General features: G+C 46.3%; 8 protein-coding genes across 8 annotated transcripts; 5 read left to right on the plus strand and 3 right to left on the minus strand.

The window, feature by feature from the left end:
- Nucleotides 1-1,310: 1,310 nt before the first annotated feature.
- SERLADRAFT_401017 (uncharacterized protein) lies at nucleotides 1,311-3,058 on the plus strand (the record flags this gene model as incomplete). Its single annotated transcript, XM_007323199.1, has 10 exons — nucleotides 1,311-1,380; nucleotides 1,441-1,477; nucleotides 1,535-1,606; nucleotides 1,656-1,816; nucleotides 1,884-2,011; nucleotides 2,077-2,111; nucleotides 2,181-2,251; nucleotides 2,303-2,368; nucleotides 2,431-2,752; nucleotides 2,809-3,058. 10 exons carry the CDS (start codon nucleotides 1,342-1,344, stop codon nucleotides 2,871-2,873), a joined length of 996 nt encoding a protein of 331 aa, XP_007323261.1.
- Nucleotides 3,059-3,177: 119 nt separating this feature from the next.
- Nucleotides 3,178-4,039, minus strand: SERLADRAFT_411321 (uncharacterized protein; the record flags this gene model as incomplete). Its single annotated transcript, XM_007323200.1, has 5 exons — nucleotides 3,178-3,454; nucleotides 3,518-3,635; nucleotides 3,702-3,721; nucleotides 3,772-3,882; nucleotides 3,948-4,039. The coding sequence occupies 5 exons, from the start codon at nucleotides 4,037-4,039 to the stop codon at nucleotides 3,178-3,180; spliced, it is 618 nt and encodes a 205-aa protein (XP_007323262.1).
- A 203-nt stretch (nucleotides 4,040-4,242) lies between these two features.
- Nucleotides 4,243-5,820, plus strand: SERLADRAFT_478197 (uncharacterized protein; the record flags this gene model as incomplete). Its single annotated transcript, XM_007323201.1, has 7 exons — nucleotides 4,243-4,305; nucleotides 4,363-4,436; nucleotides 4,506-5,071; nucleotides 5,130-5,326; nucleotides 5,377-5,462; nucleotides 5,522-5,674; nucleotides 5,734-5,820. The coding sequence occupies 4 exons, from the start codon at nucleotides 4,759-4,761 to the stop codon at nucleotides 5,670-5,672; spliced, it is 747 nt and encodes a 248-aa protein (XP_007323263.1).
- Nucleotides 5,821-6,773: 953 nt separating this feature from the next.
- On the plus strand, nucleotides 6,774-9,665 carry SERLADRAFT_363710 (uncharacterized protein; the record flags this gene model as incomplete). Its single annotated transcript, XM_007323202.1, has 15 exons — nucleotides 6,774-6,940; nucleotides 7,007-7,064; nucleotides 7,138-7,283; nucleotides 7,344-7,423; nucleotides 7,484-7,503; nucleotides 7,551-7,682; nucleotides 7,738-7,895; nucleotides 7,950-8,043; nucleotides 8,099-8,129; nucleotides 8,186-8,264; nucleotides 8,318-8,580; nucleotides 8,643-8,812; nucleotides 8,863-9,037; nucleotides 9,107-9,450; nucleotides 9,512-9,665. The coding sequence occupies 15 exons, from the start codon at nucleotides 6,792-6,794 to the stop codon at nucleotides 9,527-9,529; spliced, it is 1,917 nt and encodes a 638-aa protein (XP_007323264.1).
- Nucleotides 9,666-15,493: 5,828 nt separating this feature from the next.
- SERLADRAFT_478209 (uncharacterized protein) lies at nucleotides 15,494-15,963 on the minus strand (the record flags this gene model as incomplete). Its single annotated transcript, XM_007323203.1, has 1 exon — nucleotides 15,494-15,963. A coding segment is annotated over one exon (450 nt), but the record flags the coding sequence as incomplete, so codon positions are not given.
- Nucleotides 15,964-16,380: 417 nt separating this feature from the next.
- SERLADRAFT_401037 (uncharacterized protein) lies at nucleotides 16,381-16,901 on the minus strand (the record flags this gene model as incomplete). The annotated part of the gene is made up of 2 exons (XM_007323204.1): nucleotides 16,381-16,574; nucleotides 16,626-16,901. The coding sequence occupies 2 exons, from the start codon at nucleotides 16,648-16,650 to the stop codon at nucleotides 16,441-16,443; spliced, it is 159 nt and encodes a 52-aa protein (XP_007323266.1).
- A 1,218-nt stretch (nucleotides 16,902-18,119) lies between these two features.
- Nucleotides 18,120-19,810, plus strand: SERLADRAFT_401038 (uncharacterized protein; the record flags this gene model as incomplete). The annotated part of the gene is made up of 3 exons (XM_007323205.1): nucleotides 18,120-18,479; nucleotides 18,543-18,717; nucleotides 18,774-19,810. One exon carries the CDS (start codon nucleotides 18,891-18,893, stop codon nucleotides 19,593-19,595), a length of 705 nt encoding a protein of 234 aa, XP_007323267.1.
- Nucleotides 19,811-20,747: 937 nt separating this feature from the next.
- SERLADRAFT_478221 (uncharacterized protein) lies at nucleotides 20,748-22,631 on the plus strand (the record flags this gene model as incomplete). The annotated part of the gene is made up of 3 exons (XM_007323206.1): nucleotides 20,748-20,905; nucleotides 20,957-21,134; nucleotides 21,187-22,631. 3 exons carry the CDS (start codon nucleotides 20,832-20,834, stop codon nucleotides 22,408-22,410), a joined length of 1,476 nt encoding a protein of 491 aa, XP_007323268.1.
- Between the last annotated feature and the right edge of the window lie 2 nt (nucleotides 22,632-22,633).

The following is a 22,633-nucleotide window of genomic DNA, read 5'->3' on the forward strand; positions in this document are numbered from 1 at the left end:
GAAAGATGACAAGAAGTCGATGGGTCGTGTTTTTCAAAATGACCGGGTTTTATAGTAGTGATGGGCTAGCAACCTGTTGGAAGCTTCGGAACTTGTTGCCAGTTTCCAAACAAGATTTCTGAAATGTCACAGCAACATATTTACGCATGTTTCCAAAAATGTATCGATTGCGCACATCAAAATTTGGCGCGCACAATTTTCTGTTCGAAATCACCACGATGTGGAGCGTCATTATATTCCGAGATTTGATCGACGTAAGGATCCAAATCCACTCACCATAGCTACGTGTATGCAACACTGGCACCGCATCCCAAATCAGTTCCATCCACATTGGATGGCCAACAGACGCATGAAAATAGCAATGGGCGTTACCTGTGGGTACAACTTTGAAGGGCGAAACGGCATATCTCAAGGGATCAAGCCATAATCAAGATGTCAGATTCCTCCCATTAGAAGTCTCTTCGCGTGACGCTAGAGTAATGCGTTGCCGCGCGGTGACATCTCGGCAATCGCTTTATATAGAAAAAAAGTCCACCATCAGCCAATCATGGGCATGGAAATGAAACTACCAACTCCGGAAACATTTGGCTGAGTTGCAAAAGTATTTGCAGACGTCAGCTTCGTCTCCCCGTCATGATGGCATGAAGCACGATGTATGCAGTCTGATAGGAGAAACATATGATGCTCAATAACAGCGATCACGCACCCGCTAACTTGCCGGACCCGACACAAGTATTCGTGGACATTCGTTGACCGCGACGGCGTACTATCCCAAGGTGCGAAAGAAGGACTTGTCAACTAGAAATAGCCATCATATCATGCCGTATTGAACCTACCTTGTGAAGATGGGCGTTGTGTTCAAACCCCATTCGAGGCAGTCTTCCGACAGTACAATAAATTCTTCTGAGATGACTTTGTGACAATCCCAACGACGCAAAGAGCGCACCTAGCATCGCAAGCTCATGCTTGTCTGAGTCTCAAGTCGAAGCCAGGTGAGTGCAAGCACGATGAAGTATTCTTTAAGCAGTTTTCTACGTAGTAGACTTGATTTTCGAGTATCGACAAAAGTGAGACGTAGCACCCACAAAATGTATAGGTAGAACCGATATATAACCAGAATTTTGTCAGGATGGTAGGGCCCAACGGCAAGTTAACCATGATTCGCTGCAGGGATGAATGTTAGAGCACGAAGAACAAGTCCAGAAGCGCCCACATGCTTTTAGAGCCCTTAAGGGACAACAAAGATAAATAGCCTATGTAATCAGCGCGCCACAAGACCTTGTGCACCTCAGACTGAACTGAGACTTGCCAGTGGACTTGTAGTCACCACGGTCCGCCAGAATGTCAAAATTCATTCCATCTCTGGAGACCTTTGCAAAGGTAGTTTGCGTGTCATGAAAACCTACTATCCCGAACTAATCAATACTCAAATATACTCAGGGGACCTTTGCCACTGCGGCCGGCGTTACGACGTTAGGTATAATGCTGAACACCGTGTTCTACACTTCTATTCGCGCATTAATGAATTTCCTAGGATTTGGGCTGCTTTACTATGGGCAGAACTACCTAATATATCCCTCCGCGTTTCCACCTGGATCTCGTACTGGTATGCACTGTGCTTACATTCAACCTCAAGGCTTATGTTTTGTACCTAGAGGTGGCCATACCAACCGACTTTGGTGTCGACTACCAGGACTTACAGCTGCACACTTCGGATGGCGTGACTTTGCGATCCTATCTACTCGTTCAACGCAAGGAGTTATCTACTAACCATGCTACGCCTGTGGAGCACACCGAGGAACAGACCAATGAAGAGGTAAGTCATTATCAACCTCCCTCAAGCTGGCCATCTTAACTTGGCATCGTCTAAACGGCGTGAGTAGTTTGCCTCCACTAGACCTACGGTCATCATGTTCCACGGAAATGGTGGGAACCACGGTCACCGCATACCGCTAGCCAAAGTCTTTTATGTGAAGATGCGGTGCAACGTCCTTATGCTGTCATACAGAGGGTAAGTCTTTTTGGTTTGTTCATAGCCTCTGTGAGACTCAACGAACCGTATTGTATTGCATCAAGGTACGGACATTCTGAAGGATCCCCATCAGAAACCGGTGAATGAGATACCGTTTTATTTTTTTCTTCTAGTACGCTAACCGTTTGACATCCTATAACCAATGTAGGTTTATGTATAGACGCACAGACTGCGCTTGACTATCTCACTTCACACCCTCATCTGTCAAAGACCTCAATCGTATTATTTTTGATCTCACTCTCAGGTTCCTATTTTTAACGTTCATTTCAGGTACTATACGGACAGTCTATCGGTGGTGCCGTGGCCATCCATCTTGCTAGCCGAAATCCTGCAAAGGTAAATTACTACATCAATACCCATCTAACATTCTTTCATATCAATATAACGACTTATATCAGATCACTGCTCTAATACTCGAAAATACGTTCACGACTCTCCCCCGACTTGTGCCTAAGGCGCTACCTCTTCTTGGGCCATTTGCATTTTTATGCCACCAGAAATGGGATTCAGCCTCTAAAATACCTTTAATTCCGCGGAGCACACCCATATTGATGCTGAGTGGTGTCAGAGACGAGGTGGTTCCTCGTGAGCATATGCAGGAATTGTGGGAAATTGTTTCCAGGCGTCAGGGTGCCACTTCAAAACAAAACAAGTCTATTCCGCTGTCAGAAGTTGGCGATGGTAAATCGAAGTTCATCGAATTCGAAAGAGGCACTCATAGTACGTTGTTTCCCTTGCTGCGATGAAACCTACATAACGTCCTTTCCGTTTCGTAGATGATACATGCGTCCAGCATGGCTATTGGACAGCTGTGACCGATTTCGTCGCTAGTCTTGGGTGAATGTGGTGTAATATGCGAATTCATGGATGTCTTTGGTTAATGGACTTCTGCTATTTCATCACGCCCATAGGTGTGCCCACAGTAACGACCTCACCAATTTTTATGGTTGCAAATATGTAATTCTATCAACTTGTGCTCTGCAGCAATATCATGTCCATCGGAGCTGTCATGCATGGAATCAAATGAAATATCTGTCTGTACAAGAGATGCCAACAATCGGTTGATAACGACTTGCATATAAAGAATCAAACCAGGAGTTACCAGCCATAGTTTAACAGGAATTGATATATATATCACTGCTCTTTCAACCATCATACCTATAAGCTACCATCGCCTCTATACGATGCACATCTGTGCTGAAGCTCCTCAACTTTACCTGTTGACTTTTACTAGCCTCGATAGCGAGAGGGTCGGTGTCTACCCACTCGTCCGCGGGTATATCGACAGACTCATGTGTGTATGCAAGGATGTTGAAAACGGTGGGTTCGTCAATGATCGGAAGGAAGGTGACAGTAGAGACGATTTGCTTAAGGATGTAGCGGATCTCTGCTTGAATCTCCGCCTCAGGTTTGGGTGGTGCACTAGGACGTCAAAGGCAACGTAAAAAGAATGGTCGAGCTCTTCTGTGATGAGAAATAACGCACGGCTCAGTGGAAGTAGAATCAGAAGGCTGTTCAACTAAGTTGATATCAAACACCCATCGTTCAAGTGGCGTGCGCGTGTCCTTTGATATAATTGCTAGAACGAGTTGCGTGACTGATCCTGTAAGCAACCATTCTGTAAAAGGCCATGAGCGAAGAGCACCCATCAGTCATGTAAAGACCTCACTGTTTACTTGCTTCAGGATTCTACGCGTGTTGGTTAGCCGATGTTGATAATCGATTGATAAAGTGCTTACCGGTCCAAGTAGTTCTCCAGAGCGAGGTCCTGGGTCACCAAAACAGTCTGACCATACTTCTTCACCATGTGGAAGTCATCTGAAGGGTATACTCCACGCTGGAAAAGAATCCTTGAGAAAACTCATGTAAGCGGGCATATAGAGGACATGATAAGTAGTAGTGGCTCGGAACGAACGTGTTGGCAGCATATTTGAAGAATTCTGTTACTAGATTTGTAGATCCTTTCAAGGTGATAGCTTGGCGCGTAGGTGCTTGTTTTGTAGCCATGTCCGTTGTGGTATTCGTGATCTGGAAAGGGACTACCTGGATAGGTCCTAGTATTAAATAGCTACACGCTATAAAGGGGAAAAGCTTGCTGCAGAAGCGTGTTCTAAGATGCGACCAGGTCACATGTTGTGCGACGGATCGGGATGTTTGTTTATTTCAGAGGCTGATGCCAAACAAACACTTACAGCATCCTTCGATTCATCGGCAATGTCACGTTACGGTGCACCTCATTATCATAATCCGAGCAAAGAGACACATTCTCTGTTGTAAGCTACGCTCTATTTACAGGTGGCTCAAATAATCTCTAACAGGTTTTATTACAGTTGACCTTTTTGCAGTCACCAGGAGGAGTACCAGGGCTGACGTGAAGATGCCGAGATGCTACCGTAATGACATTGTAAGAGAAGTCTTCTTTACTACCAGCTCTAGCGCCGATTGGCGTTCGCAATCGGGTTTATGCGTAAAGGAACTATTAGCTTTGCCGAGGGCATTTGCGCAAACATGCAAAGAAAACACGATGCACGAACCCTGACAAGCCCGTGTTACTACCAAACTTGGCTAGAACACACCAAATTCAACTGCCGATAGGAGGTCGACTATAAAAGCACTGCTCTCAGAACGAAAAATTCTCATCCAGTCGACTTCCTGTCTTCGTTCTTTCCTCGCAATCCCCTTACTTCAGTAGCTTTATCAGCCTCACCCCCACAATCTTTATAACAATGCGCTCTTTCAGCTCCCTCTCCGTCCTGTTCACCGTCGCCCTCGGCGCTTTCACCTCCGCTGCCCCTGCATCGTCCCCCGTTGCAGTTCTCGCTGGCAAAGCAGCCGGACTCCCTGCTCTCCCTGCTGTTGGGGAAGTCACTCAACATCTTCCTGCCGCTGCTCGTGGACTCCCTCAGGTGCCTGATGTTAGCAAGGAAGTCAACAAAGTTAAGGAGACCGCTCATCTTGCCCGTGACTCTACTCCACGTTCGATTGCTATGATTATGACTGGTTCGTTCTCTGAGATTGCTCCGTACTGCCAGCAACTCCGTATGTGTTTCTGTTTTGCATTGATATTGCTGGTTTATCTGAATGTTTCTTTGTCCAGAATATGTCAACGCTAAGAATGCTACCGTGGTTGCTATTACCCCTGCTGTCACCAAGATCAGGACTTCTTTGACTGCCGCTGTCACTGAGATCCAGTTGCTCAAGGGTCAACCCCTTTCTATCATCCTCCGTGCTGTTGATGGTGTTACTATCCTTACGGTGGCTGGGCTTGCTCAGATCATCGCCATCGACCTTGCTGTTCGTACTTCATTGTCGTTGTATTCATGTCTTATTAACCTTGTTTTCAGATTATCTTCCGTGCTCTCGGTGCTGTGTTGGCTGTCGTTACTATTGACGCTCATGCTGCTGTCTTTGCTTTGCTTGTGACTGTCGGGTTAGTGCATCACATGCTTTCTCGAGTTCTGTGAATCTTTGCTGATCTCTACTTTGTAGAGCTGTTGTTGGAACTTTGCTGCAGGTTGTGGTCGGCCTTGTTGCTGGTCTCGCTGTTGCTGTTTTGGGACTGCTCGATGCTACCGTCAAGAGCATCATCGTTGAACTTAGCCTCAAGCTGGTCATCAGTGTTCTCGGAATCACTGTCTAATTGTAAGTGCTATTTAGCGTTGTCTTGATTTAAATGCATTGCTCAGTTTGTTCGTCTCCAGTTAGACACACGGTATATTCGTTGATGGCTTGCATCTCTGGTGTCATCGTATTTTAGTGCCTCATCTAATATATCTTTTTCTGTCATCGTTATGTTCTGTCTAAGTTGATCGCATGTTTGTGTGAGGTTCTCGCTATCATGTTCTTGAGGTACCAGATCTTAGTGTTGTTTGGGGTTTGTAGTGGTCCGACATTCCTTGGTTTTAAGGGCCATTGATGTTTTGTAGCTTCTCTGATTTCGGGTGCTTCGCTAGTTTTGGTAGTAAGCTATCCTGCGGAATGGATGCAAGCGTCGTGAGGAAGCCCTCGATAGCTGACATGTAAGGGACGCTCAAGAAGACGAGTACAATAATCGTTGAGGGATAACATTTCAACTTCACATGCTTCTACTAGAAGTTCTTTACACTTTACGGCATATCTCATAATTTGATTGTATTGGGGATGGGTAGTCGTTGCTAGTACTCACTGAAAAATATACAGAAGCCGATGTTACAGGAAAATGAAAATTTTTTCCTACCGCCGAACCTGACGGTTTTATTTTTAAAAAATTTGACCAAGGGTGAAGTTACTCTGGATGGAGCCTTTTATGTTGTTACCTTGTTTCTATTTTAGCGGAGAAGCAAAAATGATTGGAAGTACGAGTTGAACACGATTGGATGCTGATATCCATATGACTTTAGCAGGATACTCCGACACTTATCTCAAGCTCCGGGACTAGCTTCCCTTCACATACGGCATGATAGCGCCATCGTGATGCTTTGATGTGTTTGATAATTCGAAGGAAAAAGGGATATTACATTTAGCCTGAGAGCTAAGGTGGAGTTTTCGTCATCGAACGCTAAGATGAGTCGTCGTGTAAGTCTCGAGATAAACCAGACAATGATACCTACTCTGTGTTTTCAATAGTCACTTGTTCTTATATTGTGCAAGTCTTTGATCGGTGGTCGTGGTATCAGATAGAACATTTTGCGGACCTAGAAATGACACGGGTTTCTGGTATCCCGAGCCGATCAATAATTCTTGCAGTCAGCAATCGCACAGAGGATTTGAGATTATCACCATGCCTGATCCAACAAGTCAGTCGAACTACACTCAAATCGCGACGTCGCATCTATCGCTCGAATGGAATGTAAATTATAGTCGAAGATTCATTGCCGGATCTGCCACACACACGCTGATAGCGAGACAAGATGGTGTGAATGAGGTAGTGTGAGTTACAGCAATCACCGCCAATCGGCTTGTACTAGGACTGCATCTGAATCAGGATTATGGCAGATTTGATACGGCGCACTTGGATATCGAGAGCGTACAGGTAGAGGGGGAACATGCAAAGGTGAGCCATTCTGATCATTGTCACACGCGTGTTGGGGTTTCGGCCATAGAATATTGAATATTGAATCTTTTAGTATGCCCTGAAGGGCGAGCATGAAGTCATGGGTTCTGCCCTTCACATCGATCTTCCAAAAACTCTTGTTTCTGGATCATCAATCTCCATCCACATATCCTACAAAACCACCAAGGACTGTACTGCTCTTCAGTGGCTCGAAAAAGAGTATGTTTTGTTTTGAATTTGCCGTCGCACCCATTCCGATGAATACAATCAATTCGTAAGGCAGACGCAAGGACAGATATTCCCGTTCCTTTTCAGTCAATGTCAACCAATCTACGCTCGGTCCCTTGCACCAGTACAAGGTATGTTGAGCCCCCTATGATTTCGTCTATTAATACTTTCTTACATTGTGTTCATGAAAGACACACCATCCGTTAAACTGGTCAGTTAGCTACTACGGCAGCGAGCACTTGCTAACCGCCGAGGCAGACGTATAGCGCCAAAGTAACCTCTGTCCTTCCAGTGCTTTTGTCTGCAAAACGTGTGTCTCCGCCTTCAGATGGACCAGCTCACGGTGGTAAGGTAATCGGCGTAGACGAAGTAACATATGTTTACGATCAGGTGGGTTTCGCATTGTCCCACATATACCACTTTTTTCTTATAGCCCAGCATGAAGCCTGTCCCTATACCTTCTTACTTGATTGCCATTGCAGCTGGGAATGTTCGATATCGTCCGTTTCCTGTCGTGGATGGGAAAGACTGGACCTCTGGAGTATGGGCTGAACCTGAATTAATGACTGCAGCATACTGGGAATTTAGCGAGGATACTACAAAGTAATATCTCCCCTGGACAATACCGTTCAAGTTGACGACGTCTGATTGGCCCAGGTTCTTAGCTGCTGAGGAAAAAATAGTAGGTTCGTATCGATTTGGAGTGTATGATCTACTCGTTTTGCCACCCTCTTTCCCATACGGAGGTATGGTAAGCTTAACATTCATCTGTTTTTGTCGGATTATATGTGACCTGGATTTCATAGGAAAATCCTTGCCTTAGCTTTGTCGCGCCAAGTAAGAGGCTGTCTTTGCTAATTTTCACCAACGGCGGAAAACTGATTTCTATTCAGCACTCCTGGCGGGCGACAGGTCTCTCGTGGATGTAGTCATACACGAACTGACACACTCTTACTTCGGCAATGGTATAACGTGAGTGCTTACACATATCCCCTGGAGTGTGGTCCTCAGCTATCATCTTCTAGCCATGTCGATGCTACACATTTCTGGCTAAACGAAGGTTGGACCACCTATATGGAGCGTCTTCTTCAGCGACTGTTGCACTCTGAGGCTCATCGTGGATTATCCTGTATAATCGGTGCTAGGAGCCTTGATGAGGCTCTAGAGCAGTTTATAGATATACCACGATACCAAAGGCTCATCATTGACTTTGCGTATGGTGAAAACCCAGACTTCGCCTATAGTCGCGTGCCTTATGAGAAAGGCTCCAATCTCATTCTTCACATCGGTCAGCTTTTTCCTCATTCTGGTATTGTCATTCCTATTTGTAATGTTGAACAAAACATGTAGAACGTGTGATTGGTGGTCTGGACGTCTTCTTGCCATATGTGAGAGACTACGTGGACACTTTTATGGGTCAGAGCATCACTACAGAGCAGTGGAAATCCCACCTGTATACGTACTACAGAAACCATGGTGGTGATGAAAAGATCCAAGCTTTGGACAGTATTGATTGGAATGTAAGTTTAAGGTGTCATTCCATAGCTACTCCATTATTCATGCATTATAGGCTTGGTTTTATGGCGAGGGTCTGGCATTGCCCGTCAAGATGGAATATGACATGACGCTGGCCAAAGAAGCAAACCAGCTAGCTGAGCGCTGGGATGCCTCTCGTGCCATCAGCGACATCACCAAATTGGAATTCCAGAGTTCTGACATCGACGTTATGGATGCGAAACAGAAAGGTCCGAGGTCCTCCTTCAGAGATATTCTATGACGCCTGACAGGCTTTCTCTGTTACTCATTCGATCCAGTGGTATTTTTGGAACGTTTGCAAACTTTCTCATGCTTGCCATCAGCACACCTCTTCCATCTGGATGAACTGTATAAACTGTCCTCGACGTTGAGTGCAGAGCTTCGTCTGCGTTTTTACCAGCTCGTTTTACCAGACTCGACATCTGCTGCGGCAAAGCACTTTGCTCCCCAAGCTGCTCTGTGGGTTGTAGGAAATGATGGTACCGGTGTTATCAAAGGTCGCATGAAGTTTTGCAGGCCAGTCTTTAGGGCCATATACAAAGTTGACGCCCAATTAGCTATTAGTACATTCAAGAAATCAGAGGAAATGTTCCATCCAATTGCGAAGAAGCTGATCGAGAAGGTGCGCAGTTAACGGTTTATAGCAATTCCAAACATATACTTATCCTCCGTTTTTTCCGTAGGACCTTGATTTAGCTTGAAGGATCTAGAGATCTGTAAATACTATAACTGTGTATGTATCGATATAAATGACAGCGATGCCCTTATCCTCCTTTTACCTACGCAAGAGGGATCGTTTGTGGGTATCCAATGTGATCAATTATTTGTAATAATACATTACAAGTGAGTGAAGAAAAGAAATACTGTATCACAATGTCGAGTTACAGGGGTCTTGAAAAGCAGAATAGGAAGAACTGAGAGCCATGCTACAAGGTCTACTAGGTGACATCTGAAACTGAAGCGTCCATCAAGGCACTATGATTCGGCTTTACGAGGAGAGGTTGGAGCACTGCGATCTATAAGCCCTGATTGAGGTCGATCCAGTCGGTTCCTAAGACGCTGTACTTCTCGCTCCAAGCTGATGTTCACAGTAAGCATCAAGGAGTGTAAAACGGATCAGTGTGACGTACTTCAGTGCTTTCTGTTTGAGATCTGCGGCTTCACGCTCTGCGCGCCGTTTGGAGCGCTGAAGATTACTTTCCTCAGTTTGCTGAAAGCAGGAAATTTGCAGCTTGAGTACCAGTATCTCTGAAAGGCTTCAATATCGACTTACCGCCTTATCCAAGGTTTGCCTGAGACTTTGTATCTGGGCTTCGTGGGACTTTCTTTCCTCCTCCAGTCGAGTTCTTTGTCGGTCGCTCTCTGCTAATTGGAACTTGGCATCACGGACGGCTTTATCAGATGAGTGGAGCAAGCGATTGGGGTCATTCTTATCCTTTGAAGTCTGCTTCAACTGAGCTTCGAGTTCTTCTATACGACCTTCTAGTTGTCGAATAAGGCCAGTTGGTCGTGGGGAGGTAGCATAAGATTTCGTTTCAAGATCCACTATACGCACGTTGAGCTCCTTGATCTGTTTTTCAAGGTGTGCCTAAAATCGGTGTTCAGTATACTGGGTGTTTCTTCTGCGATAGAAATGCTCACATTCAATTTGTCAAGCTCTGAGTTCTCTACCCTGACGTTGCCTAGTTCGATTTGGCATTCATTAGCATGACTTTCGGCCTTCTTCATCCTCTCGAAAGCCATTGCAACTCGATCCTCTTGTTCTTCCAACGAACGTTCTAGATCTTGTTTCTTCAGCTGCAACTTTTGAAGCTCTCTATCTGAGGTCATCTTGTTCGCGTCGACATGGTCAAGTTTAATGCCCTCTAGTTCGGCTTGGAGCGCGCGCCGTGCTTTTTGCAGCATAGCTCGATCAGCCTCTGCATCATTCAAGACACCTCGGAGCTCTCGAACTTGGGAATGAAGCGACACGATCTGTGCTTGTTGCTCCGTTTGTGCGGCGCTTGAAACCTCATACGCCTTTGTCACATCGTTAATCTTGGTCTCCATACGCTCTTTTTCTTTCTTCCAAGCGCCACCGTTATAGACTTCATCGTCAAACCGAAGTTGCAATTCATCGTAGTCAGAACGAGTTTTTCGGTTATCTTCTCGAAGTCGGCTCATGATATCTCTCTGAGATTGAAGCTCTAGATAATTTGATCGTACATTAGTGTCAAATGGTAACATATCAAAAATATGTCAAAAGGTACCTTCACTGAGTTGGGCCAACTCGGCTATTGCAGTGTCAGAATATGTAAACCTAGACATGGGTGTACTTACCTTGATATTTCTTCCGCGTTTGATCTGTAGTGAAGTCGCGTTCTGCAATATCTTTCTGGTGTTGCTTACGCTCGTCTTCAAGTTGCTCGGCTAGGCGATGACGTTGGATGTCAAGATGAGAGGATTCTCGACCTTCATTCTCAATCTTTGACTGCAAGCCCCGAAGATTCTTTTCCGCGATTTCTAGGCTCTGTTGAAGGTTTGTCTTTTCCGCTAACGTATCCGTATGCGCCTTCTCTAAATCGGCCAAAGCTCGTCGTGCTGCAGTTTAAAGTTAGATTGTAGTTGTAAAAATGGAGACGAAAACGAACCGAAGGCTTCAGCTCTTGCAGCTTTCGCTCTTGCAACTTCTGCTACTTCAAGTCTTTCTGATGTGCTTCCCGTCTTGTGCTTATAAGATTCAAGTGCTTCTCGAAGTTCTGTATTTTCATTCATTAACGAACTGGTATATAGTATATAATCAATTTGACCCTCACCTGATTGCATCGCAATTGCTGCTGTGGATGAGATCTGGAGCTCTTGAAGCCTCGTTTGCAACTCGCGATTGGCACCTGTGTTAATCAGTGAAAAGTTACATCACAAGGGGTTAGAGTGGGGTCTTACCCAGTAAACCCTTGTTTTCGTCCATCTCTGACTGTAACCTCTCTTTTATATCATTGAGATCGCTCTCCAATTGCTTCTTGGACTGCGAATGCTCCCGAGCACGAGTGCGGAAATCTTCCAGTTCAGCTTGGGAAGTTCGTTGCTGAACGAGCTGCAGAAGTAAATTTGTAGGTTATACGAGGGCTTGATGATAATTAATAACCTACCAATGCCTTCCGAGACTCATCCAATCGGGTATAAGAGAGCCTTTCTTCGTCGATAGTAGACTGGAACTTGTCCCACATAGCTTGTATCCCATCAATTTGTGCAGCCTCTGCCGCACGGCGAGCCTCGGCTTCATCTTCTAACAAGGTTGATAACCTAACGTTCTCCTTGGAAAGACGTTGTCGATAATTCTGTAAAAATTTATTCGAGTCGTCGCTGTTCTCGAGATCTGCCGTAATGTCATGTATCAAGAGCTCTAGATGCTGTCTAACACGGTCCGATGCTGCCATCTTGAGCTCAAGAACCTGCACCTGCTGTTTCAACTGGGTAACTTGGGTATCGGAACCACGGGAGGAGTTTGATTGTGAATTTACTTGGCCGTTGAACCGGTCGTTTGCAACATCGCTATGTCGTGGGGTCAGAGACGCGCCATCAACACTGATGCTAGGGATACTCTGTCTTGATATGTTCTTTGAATAAGCCTGCATCTCCCTTTCCAGCCCTGCATCGGCTTGCTGAAGCTCCTTTAGCAATCGTGCCCGGAATGCATCATCTTTCGGAGTATCCTTCATAATGAGATCGCGTATTTCTCGATGTTGACGGCTAACAAGGTCTTTAATCCTGGCAGCAGCAGCCTGAGTGGACTGAGAGTAGCGAAGTTTTTCCTCGAGTTGAGCAATTCTCATTTCGTACTGCCGCTGGGATTTCGCAGTTGAATGTGGGACATCAGCCTCATCTGCCAGCCTTGCTATCTCTGCCTCCAGATTGTCTTTGGCACGCTGTACCATCTTTAGCTGCTCGTTGACGCTGCCAATCTCGTTGCGTGCGTCCTTGAGCTCTGATTGAGCTTTGCGAGACTGCATTTCAGCCACCTCCCTAGCTTTCCGTTCCATTTCAACGTTTGCAAGTGCCCGAGATGCCTTCTCTTCCTGTGCCCGGACGACTTTTTCCTTTGCTCTCAACTCTAATCGCTCCCGCTCAGTTTCTCGTGAGAGATCCTCCGCCTCTCCTGTTAATCGAGTCTTTGCCTTTTCAAGCGAACGAATATAAGTAGCATTTTTCTGCAGCTCCACTTGAGCCTCAGCAAGCTGTCGATCGGTGAAACGTTTTGCTTCCTCTAGAACATGGACGTGTTCGACGATAGTTTTGTCTTGTCTAGATTCCATCTGCTTGAGATCCCACTCTCGATTTTTCAGATCCGTCAGGGCCTTGTTAAGTTCTTGATCATTTTTGGAAATGCGATCTTTGTTCAATGCAAGCTCCATTTTCTGGCTGGCTACCATCTTTTGAAGTTGTTGAAGTTTGGTGGTCTCGGATTCAAGCTGTTTCCGACTGGCCTCAAGCTGGCGATCATAGGTCGCTTTATCCCTCTCCAGCTGCAAAACGGTGTCCTCAAAGTCTTGGCATCGATTTTGTACGTGAGCTATTTGCCGTTCCAAGCCCTATCTCAATGTCAGTGATGTCATCCCTTTTGTCGCAAGTTGACAAACCTCTTTTGCTTTCAATGCCTCTGCTAGTTGACCATCACTGTCAATCTGTCTAGACCGTAATGTCTGCAATTCGGACTCCAGTGATCGTTTAGCCTTGCCTAGATCAGATATGGCAATATCTGTCTGAGAAAGCCTTTCTTGATTGGACCGTTCACGATCCGATAGTTGTTTGTGTGCTGCCTCTAAGGTAGAATATTGGCGCATAGAATTGTCTAGATCCACTTTGAGCTTGCTCGTTGCTTCTAGCGCCATTCGTCGCGCATCGTTGAGCTCGCGCTGTGACTTGCTGACTTGGTCTCTAAGGTCAACGAGCTCCTGTTCTTTACTTTTCTCTACTTCATTGCGGCGAGTTTCTTCGCTAGTTTTCGCCTCCATCAAAGCCCGTAGCTCATCGACCTCTTCCTGCAACTTTGCCCTGGCCAATGCATCGCGTTCAGAATCCGCCTTGTTATTATGCACTTCAGCAACTAATTTGTCGATGACCCGCTGAAGTTCAGCTATCTGCTTGAGTAGTTGATCACGTTCATCCTTAGAAGCAGATATCTCGGAGACCAGACTGCTTATAGCTTCCTCTTTCTTTTGGATCATGCTCGAGTATTCAGTTGCTGTTCGGCCTAGCTCAGCAAGCTGCTCTTTATTCTGGCGTGTCCCCTGCTCAAGTTGATCGACTTTATCTTTGAGGGAGTCTCTGTGTTTTATCTTTAGTAAACTAATGTAATATAGCAATGCAAGATAGCTTGCCTATTTCGGATCTCCGCATTCAACTTGGATTGCAATTCGGCCGTGTTGGTATCCGCACGATCCTTGAGCCGGATCAGGTCCTCTTCACGCTGAGATGCAAGACTGGTCAAATCTTCGCTCAGTTTTTGGAGTTCTTCTCTTTCAGCACTGAGCTGAACCATTTCCTGTTGGACTACTGCTAATTGTTCTGATAAATCTGCATCCCTGTTCCTCCAATCCCGTTGCTCGCCTTCGAGACGTACAAGGTGCTCTGCCGCTTGATCAAAAGCTTGCCGCAAGGTTTCGTGCTTCTCCTCGCCTTCTTTCTGCAACCTTAGCGCCCTGTCCAGTTGAGAATCAAGAGTATCCAGGTCTGACTGTAAAGCTGCGATCTCTTCTTCTAGCTCTCCTTCCCTCAATTTACTCCTTTCCAATAGCGATTCTTTATCGACTGCCAACGCACGCTCGGCTGCAAGATCTTCTTCCACTTTTCTTTTCTCTGTTTCCAACGTCATCTTCAGGTTCTCTAAGGCCTCGCGTTCTTGTTGATCACGTTCCGCTTTCTCTCTTATGAGATGCAGTTCAACTTCCTTCCTCCTTAGTTCTTCGTCGTTTCTCGTGGCGGCAAGCAAAGGGCGCACCTACATGTAGTGAGAAACAGGCAAACAGAGATAACTATGGACAAACCTTTGTATAGAGTTGCCACCAAGGCCATTCCCTAAGCTCACCATATACACGAGCATTACGCTGAATGGTACGAATTGCAACAGCACGGTTCAGGATTTTCTTCATTTGCCTCCGCGCCGCAAACATCCTTGACACAGCTTGTAGCCTCGAAAAAAGATCGAATAACAAGGCATCTCTCCGCTCCTCGAGTTCTGCCAGAACTCCTGCCTTGAAAAAGATCTTGGAGGTACCAACTCTGTAGAGTGTGTTATCGAGTTCTAGGGCTTCGACCATGCGCAAACAAGCCCTACGACCATCCATATAACCACGAGGAATAATACCAGGCGTCAGGATCTCATAACGCTGACGGAATTCAACGAAGGGAAGTCGATTTGGATAACCTAGACGCGCGATACGAATACCTTCCAGCACACCGTTACAGCGTAACTGGTCCAGTATGAGGGGAACATCAACTCTGCCTGGTTTCTTGTGTACATTAGGTACTATGCAACGAATGAAGTGCGGTTGGGTGGCTTGCAGCTGACCCATGAGAAGAGCTAGTTGCTCTTTATGCCGCTGAGCTACTGTCCTGAAAGCACCTTTCTTGATTCCTCGCTTCTTGCCCACTGAAAAAGGTTGAATACCTCCGCTGCCCGCGTTTGACGGGGCTAAGAGACCTGACGATATGTCGCTGTAGTCTGCAAAAAGAGATGATACGTATCTTTCCGAGGAAGAGGCAAGAACACGGGTAAGATTATCGTTCAAAGGATCTTTGTTCTTTTCCAACCATCCGTCGGTTCGATATTCCACCTTACCAGCGTAATGCTGCAAAGTGAATCCCTGCTCAAATCTTGTCGGCTCGTATTTCTCCCTACCAGGATGGGGCTCTTCACCAGGCTGCAGGTCCCCTCGCCACATTGTATGCAGTTTGTTCGTAAAGGTGAGATCGGTGGCCTTGGGCATGATACATTCCTCGTCCAAGCAGCTCAACACTCCGATAACGGGACCGCTCGCCTCAATAAGATCTATCGTCGGTTGCAAATCAAGGCCAAAGTTGACATAGTCCCATTCTATACCCTCTCTGGTATATTCCTCTTGCTCGAGCACAAACATATGGTGATTAAAGAATTGTTGAAGTTTCTCGTTGGTATAGTTGATGAGAAGCTGCTCATAGGTATTGACTTCAAATATTTCAAAACCAGCGATATCCAGAACGCCGATGAACGTCGACTTCGCAGATGGTCGATCTAGCGCACGGTTGACACGGTCTACCAATGCACCAAATGACTTTTCATATAAAGTCTTGCACAAAGCTGATAGCTCGTCCAGAGCTTGCTGCCGCGTACGAGCCTGTGTAACCCATTCTCTGCCAGCCAGTACTCGTGGCCGCAAAACTGCTCTGATGAACTCAGCAACAGGTAAACCAAGTAAATGGCAGACTCGTTCTGCCTGTGAAGGATCGGGCAGTACCGCATCATCCGCCCTGGTTGAAGTTATCGTGATATTCCCGATGTGCAATATGGCTGCCACAATTCGAAACAAATCAAATTGCTCTGCCTGTGTAAAGCCTACAACATCGAAGGCATTCTGCACACAGCTATGTCAGAGTTTCAGAATCGACTAGGAACAGCATAGCTTACTATCAATGCATCCCACTCCTCTTTATCGTTGACGCCATCGACTTCTCGTCTACTCTTGTTTAGGAACTCGTACTCTGAAACATCACCTTCCAATAATAGAGTTTCTGAGAAAATAATATTCAGCCTCTGGTCTATCTGACCTGATGGCATCTTACCTTTCAGTGCATCATTGCCTGACATTAGTTGATAGAAAACGTGAAAATTCCTTTCAGCCTCGCTCCTCACTACGACACGACTCTTTTCTAGTAGATACCAATCTATGTTCGCCCCAGCGATGCTGCCGTCGGGAGCAAAGCTAATCCTGATGAACTTGCCGAATCGACTCGAATTATTATTGCGTTGTGTCTGTGCATTACCAAAGGCTTCCAGGATAGGATTGGCTTGAACGATCTGCCGTTCAAGCAAACCTAGACGGCCCTTTGCCGTTAGAGACCCGGTAGAGCTACCGGATGATATGATGGCGCTCTTGTGTTTGAAGGAGCTACTCCTCGGAAGGCCCGAGGAGGGTATGACTGCGCCATGAGATGATGTATGTGAAGGTGAAAGGGTGTGCGATGGTGTCGGCGGATGAACATCTGTCGCTATAGCAGCTAGATATTGTATAACCTTCTTCGTGCTCTCGGTTTTTCCTGCACCTGATTCCCCGCTAGATTGGAAGATGATGATGAACTCGACACACCAGAATTCCAGGGTTCGAGGTACTTACGTGATTAGTATGCTTTGATTCTCTCGTTCGTCACCCATGTTGACCCAGGCTCGCTCAGCCACCGCGAATATATGTGGGGGGTTCTCGTCTCGACGTTTGTTCCGGTATTGGTGAATGATCGCATCGGTATATAGAGGTAAATTCTGGTATGGATTTATGGCAACTAAAAATAAGCCGGAATATGTCTATGTACACTCGTCAGTGAATGCCCATGCTGCCATTTGCAAGCGAAGCTACCCACATATATTGCTCCTGAACCGTACCTTAAACGGAGATTGTGCACGACGCTGGCTTCGTTAAGAAATGTCAAGTCGGCTATATCGTCGACGCGATCGAACTTTGGAGGGTTCATCTTGGATAGCGCATATAGTGGTACTTTCCGTATCTGAGGGATATTAATGTCACATATTCAAGCCATTTCTAAACATAATACTGACATCTCCTCCAGCAGCCATTACAATCTCGCCTACATCATTATCTTCTTGATGAACCCACCCAGCAAGATATCCCTCTTTGTCGTCTGGTACCCAAACCCATCGTTTCTCGTTGAATTCTGCTTGCAGAGCAGCCGCACGAGCAGCCTCAGCGCTCTGCGAAGGTCTTGGGGCTGGCATATAATCCCCTGTGGATATAAACAAACTTGAAGCAAGTCCCCAGATTGTCGATGATGTTCCGGATCGTTACACGACAGGTAAACAAGTTCGTAGCAGTGTGTATTCAGAGGTATACGTTCCTTTATATCTTTGAAATGTCGTTACAGTCGTAGTAAAATGTCGATAATGAACAGGATACTCGGAGGAATGTCGAGATCAACTTGAAGGACAAACCATCCACGAGTGTGAATCACGTTGGTCGACGCGCCATGTCTCAATTCAACGAATTGCCACTTCGACCCTTTTTTGGTAATCGGTTAGAAAGGCGCTCAGGTTCAGTTCCATACCCTGAACTTGAAGTTACGGTGCACGCACCCTCACCTCGGGTGTTCTGCATTCTAACCACAATCACAGCGACAGAACTACACATCGAACCAGGTTACGATCAGTTCCATTATGATGAAAAAAAAAGTTGTATAAAACCAGCAAACGCGTATCAGTTCGGCGTCCGTGGCCTGCACACACTGAGAGGGATTCCATACTTTTCGTCAACTTTTCGAGTCTCAAGTGGAGAACAAGGAGATACCGACGGTATAAAGCTATGGGATGGCAGCTCTATTCTTCAATTTTGTAGTTCATATGTCTTCTTTCTCGCAGAATCTGTCCATCAACGTCGATGAAGTTTTCAACTTCGACGCCGCTACTTTGGAGTTAGTAATCTTCAACTTTTGATTTCCAGCACATTGAGCTTACTCCAGTGCTACATGTATCAGGGATACCCCATATTTAGCGGATGAAGCGTATCTGAGCAGTGACATGTCCGAAGCAACTATAGACGAGATTTTTCGCTCTTCGTATGGTTGGTGGCCGCAGGAGACGAGTTCTCTCATGCTCTCGCCATGTTTGCGAGGTTCGCCAGAGCTTACAGAAATGGGATGTAAACCTTTGGTAATGTCCCTCTCCGCATCATCCATGCCATCCGTTAATATCAAACCTTTCATTAGACGTTTTCTAAACCAATATCTCCAACGTCATCGCAATCGATAGATCCTTGTCATCTCTTGCTTGCAGAACACGAACGACCGCCGATTCAACCATCAGCAATTTCTTCAGGTGCACTGATGTCAGAGTGCACGAAATTCAACGCGGTTGATCCAGACAAAGCAAAAGCTGCGGAAACGTTGGAACATCCTTGTGCCAGGATACCCACACCCACTGCGGAAGTGAAACTTGAAGAAGATATACGATTAGCCCCTTCGTCACATAATACTGAGGTTACGACTTCGGTGAAGCCATCCGCTTCTAGAAACCACACCCTCCAAAGAACACAACGGCCACCGCACCACATTCCCATCCGCCATTCCACGAGACTTGCATCGAAGTCTGGTTTACTTATCAGCTCTATCGGTCCAGACCATGGGTTGGACGAGGAGAACAGCTGCGATGATTCGTTTTCGCCTGTTAGATATTTGAAATCCGGACGCAGACAGACCAAGAAGGTTCCTCAGCGTGTATGGTGCAGCTCTTGCGGGTTAAATTTTACGCGGGAAGCCGACCTCCGACGTCATGAAGAGACCATCCATAGCAGTGTGTCTCTAGACGAGATTTACAGCGAAACTCGGGAGCGATATCGCATTTATTGCAATCGATGCCGCGCGATTCTAGGCCGTGTAGATGCGCGTCAAAGACACGAGAAGAACAAATCCTGTGGTCGCAGTCGCATGATTAGAGAAGCGAGGGAAAAGAACGGCACCATTTCCGGCCACCTGCAGCTCAAACTTAAAGCCCATCAGTCCTCTCGACCCCATGCTGCCAGTAGCAGATGAAATTGATGAAAGGCCTGTGGGTCCAGTGTCCATCATAATTTAAGTCCTCTTATCGATTATGAGGCGCCCATATCATTATCTCCTTGTAAACGACGCTATACTACTAACCTATTTACGCCCTCACCGGACCGCCTCCTAAGTCCGTTGTATCTCTGCTTAATCCTGTACCCTAAATTCTTGCGGCTCGAAGAATTCGCAACTTTCGAATAGCACGGTTTTCATTTTTTTCCCGCCCCAAATGTGTCGTCAATGTCATGCGGGACGTATTACACAGCGATGGTGATTGCTGTCCTTAGAAATTCCAACTTCCCCCTCCAGGCACTGACAATGGAGTAACGTGGTATACGTTAACTGTGGATGCACTGCCTCTTTTCTAGGGGTTCTATTTCCTTTTATATTGTGGGTTGTTCCTCTCTCTCGTGTGGCGTCTTCATTTCCAGATTCTTCCAATTGACGCACTGCAAACTCTGAATGTCCTGGTTCAACAATTGACAAAATCTATAATCTGCGTCCTTGGCTACGGACTGTACTGATTGGCCCGCCATCAGCACTTGTAAGGACGTGATTCGTTGTACCTTTTTGTTTATCGTGATGTGTGCGTTTTAGCGCGCGCTGTGGGAGTCTCATCTTCAAATTTGTCCCATCTCTCTCGTTCTCTCCAGGATGTACTTATTATATCCGCCCATTTACAGCGATGCGCGTTGCAGTGCGAAGGCTAATGACTCGTTCCTGGAGCAGTCACGTTCTTTCTGGACTCCTTCTACCATCTGACAAACATGAGGCATACTCGTGTAGCCCATCTATGGATGTCTCAAGAAGTTACATGATCCGATGCAGCCCAACAGTGCATACACAAGCGGCTTCAGTGCAGGGTTTGACGCCGAGCGTTTATGATCGCATCCGACAACTAAGCTTTGAGCTTAAACAAGAATTCGAGAACAGATGGGAGGTGAGCGTCTATCTCGCATCGCGACGAAAGAAGTAAACTTCGGGGTTGTTGTTTTAAAAGCGTGCCACTGCAGCAGGACTACAGCCATACAGCGCGTGCACTACACGTTGCGAACGTGGACCCTCAAATGTCAATATCATTAGTTTGGTGATCCCCCAAGATGATAAGAACGGGATAGGGCGTTCTTGTTCGCTTTTTCTCTTGAAGCGACCTGCATCCTCTTATAGCGTCACAGCCTCAGCTCCTGTTTCATTCCCAGCCTCTGTTGTTCTCCACCCAGACCAACCATGAACTTCGCATCATACCTCACAGACCTTCCTGAAGACCTTCCTCCAGTTCTAGTTGATGGACTCACGCTATGGTACGTCCATTCACGATAGGTGCGACTGGACAGCAGTTTATGCTATAACAGGGAAGAGAGAACAAGCGTCTCTCGTGGTCTATTGTTACAAAATCCAGGTGTCTGCTCGCAGTCGGAAATCAACTATCCTCACTTCGATATATCCGACAATGATTATCCAGACGAAGAGCTCGCGTTTCAAACTTACATCGACGTAACTCAGTCAGACAATACTCAATCATTCTCAGAAGTACGGTTTTACGTCTTGTCCAATGTGTTTTGATACTGAGAAGGTTACTTAGATTCCACAATTGCGGCTCATACCTCCCATATTTTCACCCACTTCATCGGCTTCACCTTTCCTACCAGAACTGTCCCCAGACTCATCACCACTGAGTGTGGCGTCTTCTAGTGTACCGATCACACCCGAATTTGGCGTGTGTATGACAGATATTGAGCTTTCCCCGAGCAGAGCAAGCGACCATTCAAGATTTTACCACCAGGAGGATGATTACTCGTATCTTTCAGATGACGATCATATCCCTCTACTCGAAGATGTTATCAGCAAGCAGATCGCTGAAGGTGAAAAGCCTTTCAATGCGTACACACCTTTACCAGAAAGTCCCATCCTACGGCACAGCGAGTCAGTATTGTCACCCTCGAGTTCTTCCACTCATCCAGCCTCGTCGAAAAGCACATGTGACACAGTGTTCCCGTCTCAGATCGCACCACTTTCATTATATGTGGATGAAGTTTCTCCATCACCAACTTCTGTTCCTGTAACGGAGTCCCGGAATAACAGAGAACTTATTTCATCTCCCGCATCTACGGGCGTGCCTAGACACTCCTCAGCAGCTTCGTCATCGTCCATACAGCACTCGAAACGACCTCTTTCCCATGCCTCTAAATCAAGCTCACCCGGTACGTCAAGGTCCGCCGAAATGGCGAACAGCCGTCGCGGAACATCACTTCGTTCCTTCAATCGTACCACAATCAAATCTGAATCCGTCGACCGTGACACACAGTCAGCTCATGTTCCTAAAAAACGTCGTCGCGAGCTGTCACCTGTTTTGCGTGTAGCGTCGCCCGTGCCTTCCAAAGACGACAGCGAGACATACTTGGGACAGCTTGTTGATAGCGATGACGATGAGACTGATGATGAATACGTGCCAAGTCGTTCAACCCGACCACGTCAACCAAAGCGACGGCGAACCAGTACTTCGTCTGTCACCTCTAGGACTGGAAAGAGTAAGCCGAATAGAGATTTGAAAAGAAACTCCAATCGACTTACGGAAGCGACGAGCTCCGAGTCGGCTGGTGCAAAGCAACCCAAGTGTCGATTTTGTGGGAAGACTTCGTTCACGCGCGAGCACGATGCTCGGCGACACGAAGAACTATCCTGTTCAGCAAATCCTGCCCGGAAGGCTGTTAATTGTGAATGCAACATCTGTGGCAAGGTGCTGTCGCGACCCGATGCTCTCATAAGGCATGCCATCAAGCACGAGAAGAAGAGTCTCTTGCGATGACAAGTATGTGTTTGTTGGGTTTACCTTTGTGTCTTGCATCGATGAGATTTTTCCTCCACCACAAATGTCGTTGCATCTCGATCTTGTAGCCGCCTATGATGATCCTTGTCCGCAGCCCTGAATATACCCTTTTCCTTGCGCGATGAACGATTGCTTGTGATAAAATGATTCGAAGAGCCTTTTACTAGTAAAACTTCTAGTGGTTTACAAAGTCCTTGGGTGA

The sequence above is a fragment of the Serpula lacrymans genome (genome assembly GCF_000218685.1).
Source record: "Serpula lacrymans var. lacrymans S7.9 unplaced genomic scaffold SERLAscaffold_15, whole genome shotgun sequence".
Taxonomy (NCBI): Eukaryota; Fungi; Basidiomycota; class Agaricomycetes; order Boletales; family Serpulaceae; genus Serpula; species Serpula lacrymans.